This window comes from Notamacropus eugenii, chromosome 3 (assembly GCF_028372415.1).
Source record: "Notamacropus eugenii isolate mMacEug1 chromosome 3, mMacEug1.pri_v2, whole genome shotgun sequence".
Taxonomy (NCBI): domain Eukaryota; kingdom Metazoa; phylum Chordata; class Mammalia; order Diprotodontia; family Macropodidae; genus Notamacropus; species Notamacropus eugenii.
In genome coordinates, this window is record NC_092874.1 from 48,983,092 (window position 1) to 48,999,379 (window position 16,288).

The window sequence follows — 16,288 nt, forward strand, 5'->3', positions numbered from 1 at the left end:
ATTACAGATTACAATCAATTACAAATTTTGTGGCCCCACAAACTTCCTTAGCAATGTTTAAATAATGCTGAAATTTCTGACCTACAGTGAAGAACTGTTTGTGGTGTTGTGGTTGCTCAAATTAATGTATTGAAAAATTTCAAGTGTAATGTTGGCATTTTTCACATCTGAAGAACAAATCTGATGATGCCTTGTATCTAGTATGTGCTTAATAAATGTTGAGTGAACTAATGAGAAATATTTAGAATTTCCAAGAAAAGCTGCTGTCAGTGAACTTCAGTCTTGTCTTTTGCTTCATTTTCCCTTTTTATATTAACCCACTTGAAGAAGAGATGGTGTGTAAATTATTCTGCTTTTGTTTCCTTTTCCTTTTCTCTTAGGGCTAGTAGATGCTGCAGTTGATGCAGCACCAGAAGCAGGTGTGTTTGTGTACTACATAGCTGTCTTTAATCGGGTGATAGACTTACTTCCTAAAATTAAGTAAATAATGATTCTTGGACTTCCAACTAACCATTTCTCTAACTCTGAAACTTTGCTGTTGTATTTCACACTTAGTCTTTTCCTTTAACAAAAATTTTCTTACAGTTAAAAAGCATATTCCTTTTTTTGAAATTAACAAGAGATTCATATTCACCATCATCTTATTGTATTCATTTTTGAACAGTAATTAAGTTATTAAGTACTTAAGTTAAGTAGTTAAGTAATTACGACTACCTTAGTTTCATAAAACTTAGTGTCTCTTAACTTCCAAATACAATTAATACAGACAATTAATTACTTTTGCCAAGTGCTGTTAACATCGATTCATGATAATTGTCTAAATGAGCAATTGGTTAAGTAGCATATAAGATGATGGCATCAGAAGAATCTTTGATGTGTAGTGAACAAAAGTTTTCTGGGGTTTTTTTGTGTTTATATTCCTTATTAACATCAGTAGTGTTTGCAGAAATAAAAGAAAGGGGGTCAGTGTCTCCAGCTTCCTAGCACTGACCACATTAATATCACAGATGTCAGTCAATGATCTGGTCTCTGGGCACCAGCATGACTTACATCTTTTCCCAGCAGAGGAGCTTTGCATTGGATACACACTTGCCAGTCCTCCCTTGCTGCATGTGAAAGGTAATTCAGGAATGGGTATCTGAAAAGGGACAAAATAGAAAATCTCATTGTAATCAAATCATTGCTCTTTCTGTATTTCTCAGCGGTCCTACATAAAGGTTTATAGTATTGGTTCTTCAAATGAGGGACATGCATGGATATAAAAAATAGATTTTTGGATTGAGAACAAATTAACTGCTTTGTGTAAATCAAGTGATGGTTTTTGCATTAGGTAACTTTGTCCTTTCCCTAGAGTAAAAACATATAACTTTGACTTTCTTTGCTTTTTTTCCCCATAAGAATCACCATTTAGTGATAGTACTCTTGTGCTTATAATGCTTATAATGATGATCTATGGTGGCATGATACATGGTAAGTTTAGATATTCTGAATATTTTAAAGAGAAAAAGAAAGCATAGCTCATTGCCTCTTTTGTGTGTTTGAATTAAAATCCAGGTTTTCTGTCTGTTTCATGTGGTTTAATCCTGTACGTAGAATTGTGGTGTGCTCCATCATTAACTTGGTAACAAAACCTGCAGTGACTTTTCATTTGTTAGCAGAACTACTGGAAGAAACAGGAAGACTAGCGAGGGAAAAACTAGAAGTTCAGCGTCAAGCAGAAAAGGTCTGTGGTGACCTTCAGAAACAAGTGAAAGCTCTGGAAATAGACGTAGAGGAACAAGTCAGCCGCTTTAAGGAGCTGGAACAAGAAAAGACTACTGAAGTGATGGATCTGAGACAGCAAAACCAGTTCCTGGAGAAGCAGCTGGAGAAAATGCGAAAATTTTTAGATGTAAGTATGAAGAAAAATGGAGGTGTATCTGCCTTCTTTTTTTGAAGATCTGGAGGATTTTGTCTTGGCAGTGTCATAGATTTAGAGATGGAGAGAATGTGAGATCGCATCATTAATAGACCACTCCATTTTACAAATGAGAAGAATGAGGCCCAGGAACCTGTAATGACTGGTAGGATTACCCAGAACTGTGATTCGAACCCCTGGCTTCTCACTCCAGATCCAGCATTCTTTCCACTGCATCCAGTAGAATGACAGTTATAACCTTCCAGGTTCCAACCTTAACCTCGTGACAGTTCAATATCACATGTGTAAAAATGGCTGCTTTTAAAATCTGCAGATGTTTTCTATATCAATTCAAAGTGCTAAGGGTTTTCAGCATTGAGAACAGTGCAGTACCGTTGGTGCCAGCAGTTGAACAGAGAAAAGTCCAGCGCACAGGTGGTGGCACGTAAATAGTGACTCTTCTTCCAGGGCTGAGGCCTTTAGTAGCCAGTGACCCCACCAGCATCACGTCATGCCACTGGGAGATTTTCATGAAAAACATTCTAGTCAGGCGTGTGCTGGTTTGTGTTTTTTTTTACTTTGGGAAAATCCTTTAGATGCTTGCACAACCAGGTGTATGCCTGGCAAAATAAAAGTATGTATCTATAGTGCCCTTTGTGTACTATATAGGTTTTAATTTTTTTTTATTTTTCTTAAGGAAGAAAGAGGTATTGGGGGCTGTCCTGAAGGTTTCAAAATTCTCTTCTAGTCTATACTCCAAACACTTAAGTGTTTTAGAATTGACATATTACCAGATTAGAAATGTTCATTTATTCAGTATGCCTTTATAAAAGAATTCTTATTACCTTGCAGGCAGTTGATCCCAAGTTAATGTTATAGTGTTCCTCTTGTGCAGGAAATTAAATAAATTTTAAGAATATAGTTAGCAAGTTTTTTCACATTTTGTATTCTGTATGGAGGCAGCTGTTGGCACAGTGGATAGAGCACTGGGCCTGGATCCGGGAAGACCTTTGTTTAAATCTGGCCTTTGATACTTACTAGCTGTGTTACACTGGGCATGTCACTTGAGGATCTTAATACAGGGCCTGACATAGTGAGCACTCAATAAATATTAGCTGTTATTATTATAACGTGCTTATTTTCTTTCTCCCTGCATTTCACATCATTTGAATTCGATTGACTCATTATGCTTTTGACATTCATTTTGACTTCATTTTATCTCTCTGTCTGAAGTTGTAAGTCAAGCTTCATTGCTTTGAGTGCACCATCATAAGAACTGTAGAGCTAGCCAAGTCTTCATGCTGTCATCTCTTGTAGCTCCTCGCGTTCAATCAGCACTGTACCTGAAGCTAGACTGTCTAAAATCATGTTAAAGAAAAATAGCACCTAAATGACTGTTTCTTCTATTAATCTTATACTCAAATTTTAGGAACAAGCATTCGATCGAGAACATGAAAGAGATGTGTTCCAGCAAGAAATTCAGAAACTAGAACAGAAGCTGAAGGCTACCCCTAAGTTCCAGCCTGTCAGTGAAGACCAGACAAGAGAGGTAAGGCTTGGGACCAGGGGTCCAAACAAACAGCTGTGCTGGGAAAGCCAGAAATCTAGTCTAACAAATAATTCTTCAGAACAAGAAAGTAAAACGGGGAAATTGATATTGTTTCTCTGTAGAAAGTTTTCCGTGTCTTCCAAATGCCCTTGATGCACTTACTGAAATTTGGAATCTTCTCTTTGGATCTCTTTGTGGGGATAGGGAGAGCTGCAGCGTAGTTGTCACTGCCTCATGCTGTCCATGGTTTCGTTTAACAGCATTGGGGCTTTGTTTATTCCATTTTCAATAAACATTTGGCTGCAGACACAGGGAGGCAGCTTCTCACTTACTGTATTTGTAATCAAATTTGTTTTCACTCGTTAAAATGAAATGTCAAATATACATACCTCTGTGCTCCACTTTTCTTGAATTAAGCACTTCAGTGATTTCAAAATATGTACAAATAAGGAGACCATTTCTTTGACTAAAACTGTGTGGTTTCGTAGGGAATTCCGAATGGGGAAACTCTTTCCAAATGTGCATCAGCAATTCATCTGAAACTTCAACATGAAGAGTTAACTGCCTAGGCCACTTGGGTGACTCAGCCCTGTTTGTCAGAGGTAGGATTTTCTATGGGCAAACTGATTACTCACTGTATCACAGAATCCCAAGAGTTGAAAGGAATCCAAGAGGCCATCTAGTCTAACTCTTGTACCAAAAAGTTGTTCTATAGTCCTGCTGACCGTTGGTCACACATCCTCTGCTTACTCATTCCTGCTGAAATGGCCCCATCCCCCTTTGGGATAGCTCTTACTGTTAGAAATCTTTTCCTTCCATTGAACCTCTGTCTCCCTCTCTGCTACTTCTACCTCCTGCTCCAGTCCTATACTCAGGAGGCCATCTTTCCCGTGACAGCCTTTCAAACTCTTGACTCCAGGGAATCTGTTGGAGTGGGAAGAGCAATAGACCTGGAGTATAGAGGGCCACCTCATCACTGTGGCCAAGAACACGGAACACTCAGATCCTCTGTTTCCTTATCTATAAAATGGCAGCCCAGGTTTCCCAGGCTCCAAAGTTCATCCTCCATTCCACTCTACTGCCCTGCTTCTTGCAGCTCCAACAAGGTTGTGGAGTATTAGCATAAAGAGTGGAGGACATGTGCCTTGAGGAAATCAGAGATCTCCTGCAGCTGATGGAGTTGTAGGCTACCCTCTGACACTTTGGAAAACTATTCCAGAGTTTGAAGGCCTGCCTAAAAGTCACCTCATCCTTAGCTTATCTCCCAAAGTAAGCTGCCTTTGATGGCCCAGGGAGTGCTTAGAACTTAAAATCAGTGGCATCTAATTGACAACAGCTTTGATTATCAGGAAAGGTCATCATGGATTACTCAGCCTTGCTTTGCAACACACTGTGTTCTTCACAAACAGCAGTAATTAATTTATAAGATGAATCCTCTCTTCCACAAAGAACTGTACCATGTGCACTTGGATCTGCTGTGAACAACAGAAGGAGATGACCTTTGTAAGGAATGATTTTCAGCTATTTTTCCCACTGCAGTTAAACTCACAACTGTAACTCTTCAGGTTTTTTTCCATTTAAACATACACATTTATTTCTATTTCCTCTACTTCTAAGATAGCAAGAAAAACACATTTATCATTGTTGCTTTTTAATGGAAACTTGGGATCACAAATGGCTTGTTTATGAACTCTTTTTTCTTTTTTCCCAAATCTCTTTAATTAAATTATTCCTGCTTTTAACCAGACACCCTTTCAACTTGTCTTCCTTTATTGTACTAATGATTTATTATTTCAATTAAATCCAATTGGCAAGAAGGAATGAATTGGAGTTCTGTTGTAACATGCTTCATTCCAATTTTGGTTCTTCATAAATGTGTTACAGTCCTTCCACTGGCAGTCAGGAAAACTCAGTACAAAAGCAACATTTACTCTTGACTCCAATGGAGCCAAAGAATACATATGCAATTTGACAATTTGGCGTATCTATTTTCCAGCATTAATCTGGACTTGTTATTGGAGCCATTAAAATTATTTTTCTACCAAGCTTTAAAGGCACAGGACATGTTAACTTATCCTGATGGGTGATATAATGCATTCATATATTAAAAAAAAAATAAGGATCCAATAAAGCATGACTTCAGTGAACAACACCATCTTCACCATCCCTTGGAATCTCTGTGTTTGACACGCTCCTTATTAAAAGTGGCAACCAGGAGAAATTAAGGCCCAATTTCTGCTTTTCTTTTTTACTTGGTGATATTTGCACCCCTTATCTGAGCAGCCGACATTTGTGATCCAAAATAAGGCTGAAATTTTTGCTTTCACACAAAACTAAACACATGGTTGATTGAAAATGTAGAATGTCATACAGACCGCCTCATTTAAAACAGGCCCATTTTATGCCACGTTCCATTACATATGACCTACTTTAAATAAGACAGCCTATCTTACAAGAGACTGACTATTTGGGCCTGTCTGTCCTTATAAAAGACTTTGCTTCCTTTGTACAGGATGGATACTCGAGCTCAAGAGAGAGGGTGAGCAGCTCCGAGACATGAAGAGCACAGGTGGGTTGTGTTCCAAGAATTAGATTCTAAGTCTCCTGCTTTGGAAGTTGTATGATGCTTTCCCATTAAAACAATGCTATAAATGGTGGCTGGGTTCCCAGACCAACCTGCAAAAGCCTAAGCATCATATAAGGATTAAGTGTCAGGGCTAGGAGTAAACCCAGGTCCTTGGATTCTGAATCCTGCGCCACTGCCCCTATACCACAGGACCTCCTGTCTCTCCTCACTCAGAGTCACTGATGGCAGCTAAGCCTGTAAAGGGTTAGAAGAAGGGGGCCAAGGTAACCGATCAAAGGTGTACCTCATCCTTTCTCTCCTTAGCAGGGGCCTTCTGCTTATTCACATGTGCAGGGGCCATTGCTCCTCCTTCCTGCAAAATCTCAGAGTGGCAAAGGACCTTGGGTTGTAACTCACCCCTTTTATAATATGCCCAAACAAATGATCCTCCAGCCTTCCCTTTAATACCTCAAATGAGAAAAAAGCCACTGCCAGGGAACTAGATGCTCAGAGTCAAGATAGACCCTGAACCTACGTGTGTGATCCTGGGCAAGTCACTTAACCTCTGTTTACTCTCCAATAAAATAGAGATAATGATAGCGCCTCGCTTTCAGTGTTGTTGGTGAGGATGAGATGAGATAATATTCATAAAGGGCCTTGAAAATCTTAAAATTTTATATAAATACTGTTATTGTTATTACCTCCTGAGGCAGCCAATTCCACTTTTGAATAATTCTAAAGGATAGCAAGTTTTCCTACCATATAGCCTCCATCTGGTTATCTGTAGCTACCACTAGTTATTCTGAATTCTTCCCTAATAGGGCAGCTAGGTGGCCCAGTAGATGGAGCCCCGGACCTGGAGTCTGGAAGAACCTCAATTCAAATCCAGCCTCAGACACTTAATATCTATCTAACCACGAGAACGTCAATTGACCTCTGTCTGCCTCAGTTTTATTATCTGTAAAATGAGGTTAAGAATAACATCTACCTACCTCTCAAAGTTGTTGCGGGGATTAAATGAGAGAATGTTTGTAAAATTCTTAGCACAGTGCCAGTACATAGTAGGTACTCAATAAAGGCTTAGTTTGCTTCCTTCCTTCCTTCCCTATGGGATCAAGTAGACCAAGTCTACATGAGAAACCTTCAAATGCTTGCAGACAGCTATGCTGTCTGACCTAAGTTTTTTTCTAAATAATACCTGCACTTTTTTCAACTATAAGTATATAGAACGATCACAAAGCCCTTCACCACCCTTAAGGTTGTTCTTTGACTGCTAACCAGAGAGGCAATATCTTTCCTAAAATGTGACTCCCCAAAAGTAAACACTGCATTCCAGATGTGGTCTGACCAGAGCAAAAGGGTAATAAATACATAAACCAATCAATCAATCAATCAATCAGTCTTTGGAATTTTATTTTCTGCAATGCTTGGATCCGAAAAGGCATCATTCTCTCAGAGAAATTGACTGGACAACATCTCCCAAAATTTCTGGCCTGGCCTCAACCTGGTGATGTCACCGGTAAAGATTCCAATTGGGGGGAGTGTCTACAAGGTGAGAGAATGAAAAAATGAATCACTTGAATAAGCAAGGAAGGTATGAATGGGGAAGAGAAGAGCAGAGTGGACTGGAGCAGATCCAGGAAAGTCTAAGAGCAAACATACAGTCAAAACAGTGGACTGAAGGGAACATGACCAAGGAATCTGGGACTGGGGAGCTGAAGCTGATACCTGATGATTCCAAAGCAAAGGGAAAGGCTGTCAGCATTCTCCAGATTGCCCCCCGAGAGGTTTTCAAGAAACTATAAGGGATAGATGACCCCATACCCTAAGCTTTGCCACAAGATCAATGAATTCTAAAGAAACCATGACTTCCCACTGTGATAGAGAATCAAAGAGATTTAAGGCGTATTAGGCCATAAATCCCCTGTTAGGGTAGAAGACCATTTCTGTTTGTGTCTGGGTGCTGGGGTTTATTTTACTGATTCATTCCCTTACCTTGACATCCTTGTTGTTTCCTGTCTTAATTAAGCCAGGGGTGGATTTGTGTCTTCAACAGCTGAACAGCAGAGAAAGGACTAGATGGGGGTGGAGGGAAGGGGGGGACCTCAGGCCCTGAGTTTAGTGAAAAACACAACTCAAAATAGCCACACCAAACAGGAAAATTAGGAAAAGACGCCCTACAATGACATCTCTCAAAGCTTTCATAGCCCATTATAGGTATTCGCTCAACCCTATGTGTGTGATAGGTATTACTATCCCCATTTTACAAACTGAGTGAGGCCCAGAAAACTTAATTGGTTTGCCCATGGACACACACCAGTAATTACTGGTGAAGACTAGTCTCTCCTGACTCAAGAGTCCCACTATGCCACACCACCTCTTGGTGAAACAACAGGACTGTCACCTGTCACTTTCTGGATGCTATGTATGCCACCCTTAACCTAGTTCTTTTTTTTCCCTAAAGGTCCCAAGGATTGGCTTGTCTGTGCTATTATCAAATGATGCTTTCAACCAGGATCCCTCTCCTCCATGGCCCACAACAAGGAGAAAACATGCTTTATATCTTCTCTGCCATCTTCTTGTTCCTATAAGAAGCTCACAACCTTTTAAAAGTTTTCTAAGGGATTAAAAGATACATGGAGTAAAATGACAAGCTATGGGGAAACTGGTTTTAATAAGTTGTTCCTGGTGTTTATAAATGGAGAGAGGTTCTGTTCTCTCTTTAGGGTTAGATCAGACCGTTCTCACGTAGAGTCCCTTAATGGGCTAGACTTTTTCCCCTCACTCTAATGGATACTCCAGTTCTTTCCTTTGTCTATTAGATAATAGTGGATAATATCTAGTAGATATTCCTTCTACTACATAATTAGATAATAGGGGCAGCTAGGTGGTGCAGTGGATAAAGCACCAGCCCAGGAGTCAGGAGGACCTGAGTTCTCACCTCAGACACTTGACACTCACTAGCTGTGTGACCTTGGGCAAGTCACTTAACCCCAATTACCTCCTCCTGGGTCATCTCCAGTCATCCTGATGAATATCTGGTCACTGGATTCAGATGGCTCTGGAGGAGAAGTGAGGCTGGTGACCTGCACAGCCCTCCCTCACTCAAAAACAAAGTCAAGCGCAAGTCATGTCATTATTTCTCTGATGGCATGGCCTTCTTTGGCAACGAAGGATGAACACACAATTAGATAGTATCTGTTAGATATTAGATAATATGTATTAGGCATTCCCTCTACTACATAATATTAGATAATATCTATTAGATATTCCCTCTATTAAATACTAGATGCAATCTATTAAATATTCCCTCTATTAAACAATATTAGATACTATCTACTAGATATTCCCTCTATTAAATACTAGATGCAATCTATTAAATATTCCCTCTGTCTATTAAACAATATTAGATAATATCTATTAGATATTCCCCCTATCTATTAGATATTTCTAGTTATGCCATTTAGTATGTGACCATGAGCAAGTCACTTCCTCTTCAATGAACCTCAGTTTCCTCATCTTTAAAATGGGTGGATCGGATCAAATGAACATCACAGTCCCTTCTAGCTCTAAATCTATGATTTTTTTCTTTCCCCAAATATTCTGCATGTGAGAGGCCATGGCTCTCACTCTCACTCACATTTTCTATAGAGAAGAGCACTAGATTTAGAATCACCCACTAACATCAAAGTCCCGTTTCTGGCATTGATTAGTTTAGATAAGCCCAAGCTCATCTTGTAAGAACCTCAGCTTCCTAGTCTGCAAAATGAGAATAATATTAGCAGTTAGCTACTCCTACCAGAGTAAAGCTCTAGAAATGTGAGGTATCATTTCTTCTATAGTTTCAATGATAAAAGGGCTAAACCCCTTGGTTCTCCTGTCCATGGATTCAACAAGAGACCTGAGAGACAACAGCAGTATCCCCATTTTTCCCTCCTCTCCTCTTGTCCCTGGAAGAGATCCAGCATGAGTTTGGTACATTAGGGGGAGTTTCTGGGAGCCAGGAGTGGCATCCTGGGTACTGCTTTCTTGTTTCTGAGCTGAGGTGAGGATGGGAGGATGATGAAGCCTAAAGAAGTACAGTTGGATGGGAAATGAAGAGTTGGCCAACCTGGGTGTGCTCCTTAAATGGAGGTTCTGAGGGGAGCTTTCCACTCCACTCTCATCTGGTCTGCACCAAAAACAAGAGACCAGATCTGCCTCCTCTGATAAAATGTAAGTTCCTTGGGAGTAGGGACTGCTTCATTCATGTTTTTGTATCCCTACTGCCTAGAACAGTGCATGGCATATAATAGGTACTTAATGAATACTTGTTGATTGATCATTTGATGAAGAAGAAGGGAAAAGGGTAGCATGTGGAAACCCAAAGTCTACAGCATCAAGGAAGGAGATCTTGGGACAATCCACTTCGGTTGTCATTTGTGTCCAAAGAAGGCATGCCAGCAGTCACAGACCGCTGTCCTGTACTGTGAAATGTCAAATTTTAGGGCTGGCACCTTGAAACATGCTCGGTTGTGATGGGTAACAGTCACAAGCCTTTGCCTGGTCACGAGCCTCTGGCAAATGACAGATGTCTGCCAAAATTTGGCCAATTAAGAGGCATAATGCTCTAATGAACAGATCACATGGTCTAATGAATAGCTTTACCCTTAATTTATCATCTTGCTTGTGGGCTCTAATAAGCAAATGCTTATTTTTACGCACTAGTATTTAACGATCAAATATAGGATCACAAATTGAAATCTGGAAGGGAATCCTTTATTCTAAGCATTCCCAATCATATTTGGTTCTCCTACCCCTTGACTTTCAGAAAATTTCCCATTCCCCTTATAAATTCATTCACCATCTGACTGCATTCCTTTGGACTTATCCAGCATGCTTCTGTGCTGGGTACTTTCCCTTCCTTCCCTCTCTCCCTTGCTTTTTTCATTTCCTTTTGAGTGTTATTTTCCCTCATTAGATTATAAGCTCCTTCAGGGCAAGGACATTTTTTCCCTTGGTATTTATATCTCCAGCCCTTAGCATAGTTCCTGCCACACAGCAAGCACTTAAACAATGTTTAGTGACTGACCAAATATGAAAGGAAATAAATGCTAAGTTCATCCATATGATAAACTTTCTGGTCATCTAATTTGTACTCTGGCCTTCTCTTTTCTCCTTCTAAAAGAACTGGATCTTTCTCCCCCTGGGATCCTGCGCTCTGATGGGTAAGTTTTCACCTTATCTCAGTCAGTCCTGGGCCCATCGCGCTACCTCCTAGACATTTCCAAGCAGTCTCTGATCAGACCACTATCTACTAAGGCTCCCCCATACTCCTGCAACATGAATTAGGCTAGTTTTTCCCTGGAAGATGCCAAAGTTATCCCAGCATTTGGTGGCCAAAGGTCAAGTTGTGCCTCCCCTGATGCAGTCTCAAGGTGCCATATTGGCCATATTGACATGACTTCCTGGTCAACTACGGATATTATTATAAGGCCCACTCACATAGCGTTGGGGACGTTCAGACTTGGTAGATATTCCAAAATTGCCCAAGTCACCACACCCTGCTGCTCAGACCACATCCGGTTCTACATGCTGGAGTGTCTTTGTTGAACATCCTTTCTAGGCTATGGCTAAAAAAACCTCCCTTTGTTAACTATCAAATGATTCACTTCACTCTAACATCAAAATAACCGTGTGGCCGCCTGAGCAGCCAGCCCCTAACATCCTGCCACTCCATACGACCTTCCAATGCTCTTCCTTATTGGACAGGAACCATCTTGTTTGCCTGTATTTGTATTTGTTTGTTGTTCCCCCAACACTTAGAACTTAGATGATTCAAATTAAGATCAACATTTTTGCTATGTGGCCAGCACATAAAGTCACGTAATAAATGCTTTTTTCAATTATTAATTTTCATGTAGGAAATGAAAGAAAGTGATTTTTCATAAAGAAAACTTTATTTGGTAGATAGCATTTTTAGTGTCTTGAAGTTGGTGTTTATCAGACCATAGTTAACTAAATTAGGGAGAATCTTGATTCTGTTGCTTGTTGACCAAGAGTTTAATTCTCAGTATAATTTTTGAAAGAGATATCTAAATTTCATATTCAACCTCCAATTCATTTGTTGCTTTGGATTTGACTGAGAACAGGATGGAGATTCTTGATTCACAGAGGTAAGTTGTTACAAACAGAATGAAAGCACTGGGAGAAGCACAGAATGGGATATATACACCAAAGGTACACAAAACATTTGGTAGCTTCACTGACTGAATATCGGTTTAGAGTCAATCAATTAATAAGCATTTATTAAGCGTCTACTTTGTGCCAGGCACCAGGGATACAAAAAAAAAAGGCAAAAAGCAATGGCTGATCTCAAGGAGCTTACAACCTGGGGGAGGGGAGGAGGGGTGGAACAAGACACAAAAGGAAACTAAAAATCAGGGAGAGTCTGTGGGTATTATGGAGATCAGTAAGCACATCTTTCACTAGGTCATTGTGGCTGACTTTTTCTAACTAAATATGAAAACGGTTTTATATCTAAACCTCATTTCATTTGGTTCTGGTCAATAGAAATTATTCTTTCAGTGTCTTTCAGATTACTCAAATGTTCCACAATGCTCCCTTCCCTTCCAACCCACTGGAAGCCTCTACACCATTCTCTCTCAGATCTGTAATTTTTTTTTACTTGTTACAATGATAATAGATAGCATTTACATACCTATGTGGTAGGCATTGTGCTAAGCACTTTACAAATATTATCCCCTTTGATCCTCACAACCAGGTAGGGAGATAGGTGCTATTATTATCCCCATTTTACAGTTAGGGAAACTAAGGTAAACAGAAGTTAAGTGACTCGCCCAAGGTGTCTGAGGCTGGATTTGAACTCCAGACCCAGCACTCTATCTACTATGTGACCTAGCTTCCTCTACTATTTTAGTAATATCTCAGTAGGATAGTATAGCTATATGCTTCATAACCCCTTGACAAGTACCTTACACTTGCTAGAGATATACATATTCCTAGTTGGCAACCTCTGATGTACTCTAACTCCTTCATTTTACAAATAAAGAACCCCGGGGTCAGCCACGTTAAGTGTCTTGCTAAGGAGACATGGTTAGTAAGTGTCAGAGACAAGATTTGAACCCTTGCATTCTCTTCTTCAAACTTAACATGCCATATACTCTGCCCCACCGCCTCTACTGGACAGGCACTTGAAGTACCAAAGAGATAATCCAGAGGAAGATCTCAGACCAGCTGGAAGAAAATCCTTGAGTTAGAACCTTTTGTTTTGCTGATGGGAAATTGAAATTTAGAGAAGGGACATGATTTGTTCATGGCCACATAGCCAGCTGGTGGCAGAATGAGGCCAGCATCCAGGTTTCCTGACTGCCAGCCCAAGGCTCCTTTAACTACAGCACACTGCCTCAAGACACAAAATCAAAATAAACGTATAAATACAGCATACTTGGGAGTATAATTTTAAAATGTGCAGGCATACTTCTCTAAAAAAGTTGTTCTGGCCAACATCACTTTGCAATAACATCATTAATGCATCATAACTAAGCCCCAACCTAAAGTCAGAATTTCCGGACAGTAATGAATCCAGAAGACCTGCTCGACTCAGTTCTAGTGCCCAGTCTGAGTCTGCTTTTCGCAAGGAGCAAAGTTAAATGTCACTGACGTGAAAACATTTTCTACAGACAGGTCAGGGCCTCATTTACTAGAAAGACTATTGAGTTAATTGTTTCACCTAGCTGCTTTTGGAACACACACACACACACACACACACACACACGCACACACACACACACGAAATTCTTGAATTTTTTTTAAACCTTTTACTCTAAATTACTACCCCATTGGCTGCCCTGCTCTTCAGTCCCTTGAAAAGAGAGGGTGGGATATCTGGGGGATTTGGTTCCTGAATCCCCAACCTCCAGCTCTCATTACTTCGCAGTTGCTATTTTCCTGGGGAAAGGAATGTATCTGCCCAAGTTGTGGACTATAAATTTTATTTCATTCACTCTTTCAGCCCCTTGTTTAGAGAAACAATATCCAGACTCACCCAAGAGCTATCATCTCTAGCTCGAATTTAAACTAAAAGTTGGAGGATTCCAAGGGAGGAACTTACCCTCTTTTCCCTTCTCCTTCCAGGATGTAGCCGGATTCTTGGCTTCTTGGTTTCTGACTATCTTTCATTGCTCTGCCCCAACGTCCCTGGTGTCTTCACCTGTTGAGTTTCTACTTCTGCCCTTAGAAGTGCTGCCCAGTTCAAGTCGAATAGGGTCTCAGGTCTCTGTGAAGACCAATTTTAACAAAAGCCCAAGTTTTAGCTATTCACAAACTTTTCATTATATTTTATAATTTATAATTCTATTTATCTTATGAATTTTATTACATGGTTGCTTTGAAACTAACTTCCTCCTAACACAGCATTTTACCTAAAGTTGTGTTTTGGGGAACTCAGGTTACCATAGGCAAGGGTGTGTTTACTGTATACAGTAGGCTATACAGCAGGCTGGGGGAAGACTGTTTCATTATTATGGAAATACTCAATCAAGACTTAAGGCATGGAAGAGGAAGCACCAGAAAGATGGTAGGATGTCAGTGTTAATAAGTCTCAAACTCACTTCAAAGTTTAAAAATATGCCACTTTGATGTCAACCCCCCCAAAACCTAAGTATTTAGGGGGTTTTAACCCCTTTGAGATTTTCAGTCTTTGCATTGGGTCAGAATGGGGTGGTCTGTTCAGATTTCTGATTTGCATGGCAACAAGGGTTCACTTACCAAGTTGACTCTAAAGGTTTCTGGCCATGGATCCACACCATTGCCACATTGACTAGACCTTGATCACTGAAACTCCTGACAGGTTGGCATGCTACAGGCTCATCTTTAGTAGGCCACCCGTTCAGTTGCACTCACCACCTCCCCACCTCACCCAGACCACTTGCATCGCAGAATCTTTGTTCTGGTTCCTCATACTGCTTGGCATTAGAAGACTGGAAGAAGAAGCTGAGTATGGAGTCACAGGTGTGGTGACTTAACAAGACTTCAACGCCCTTTAAATCAGGGCTCCTTTCACTGAGGGGGTCTACGAACTAGGTATTTTTTAATATTTTAACAACTGTACTTCAATATGATTGGCTTACTTTGTAATCCTAGACATTTTATTTTACACATTAAAAAACATTCTTCTGAGAAGGGGTCCATACTAGAAAACCCCAGGGATCTTTTAATTATGATTATGTCAGGAGGTTGTCTACTTCTACCATTAACATAATCAATAGTACATCACATTCTGTGATCTGTGCTTAAATAGCCAGGTGGCACAGTGGATAGAGCCCTGTGTCTGGAATCAAAAAGACAGGAGTTTGAATCCAACCTCAGACACTTACCAGCTGTGTGACCTTGGGCAAGTCACTTAACCTCTATTTGCCTCAGTTTCCCCACCTGTAAAAGGAAAATAATAACTGCACCTATTTCAAGGATCAGATGAGATAACATTTGTAAAGCATTTTGCAAATCTTAAAGTATTCTATAAGTGCTATTATAGCTATACATGTTTGGAACTACCTCCTTTTCTGCAACATTTTATATCCTTAGATCCCCTATTTTTCCATGCACCTTGATTTTCAAAGCCATGCTGATTAGTAAGTACTTTTGGGCTGGTGGGAATAATCAATGTATTGCAATAAAATAGTAGATGGATAATGACTAACACTCCTGGAAGCTATACTGCTGGTATATTCATTTAAATGGTCTTCTGGATAAGAGAGAAACCCATGGTTTAATATGCATACATTTCCCTCTCTGGCTAGAAATGGAAACTTATTAACGGCAATCTAGGTTGGTGAATCACAGGTATTATCATTAAGGCCTTGACAAAAAAATGGAAAACAAGCACACCTCTCAAGGCACCTGGCAGAGAGAATGGGTGGATTTGATCATGGAATCAGGGACTCAGTCTTTTCATGTATGAAATGAGAGCTCTGGATCAGTTTAGGGGGCTGGGGGAAGGGGAAATAAGGGGAAATATTAGCTGCCTACTATGTGCCTGGCACTGTGTGATGTGAACAACTATTATGTTCGCAACAACCCTAGGAGGCAGGTACTATTATTATCCCCATTTTACAGATGAGGACACTGAGGCAAACAGAGGTTAAATGAGTTGCCCAAGGTCACACAGCTAGTACGTATCTATGGCTGGATTTGGACTCCTAGCCACCTATAAGACAGTCTCTAAGATTCTTTCCAGCTTCAGCATTCATAGTTTGAAGGAAACAGAGACCATTTA

At 40.2% G+C, this 16,288-nt stretch overlaps 1 protein-coding gene and 1 long non-coding RNA gene across 16 annotated transcripts in view; one reads left to right on the forward strand and one right to left on the reverse strand.

Moving 5' to 3' along the window:
- Positions 1 to 8,665, forward strand: part of LOC140531010 (uncharacterized) — a 30,789-nt gene extending 22,124 nt beyond the window's left edge. The window contains exons 5-9 of the mRNA XM_072650211.1: positions 1,659 to 1,891; positions 3,327 to 3,446; positions 3,935 to 4,048; positions 5,959 to 6,015; positions 8,477 to 8,665. Coding sequence (XP_072506312.1) covers positions 1,659 to 1,891; positions 3,327 to 3,446; positions 3,935 to 4,015 — 434 coding nt within the window. The 3' untranslated portion in view covers positions 4,016 to 4,048; positions 5,959 to 6,015; positions 8,477 to 8,665. The remainder of the gene's footprint in view (positions 1 to 1,658; positions 1,892 to 3,326; positions 3,447 to 3,934; positions 4,049 to 5,958; positions 6,016 to 8,476) is intronic.
- LOC140530917 (uncharacterized) overlaps positions 1 to 16,288 on the reverse strand; it is a 1,083,438-nt gene that overhangs the window by 556,320 nt on the left and 510,830 nt on the right. The window lies entirely within an intron of this gene.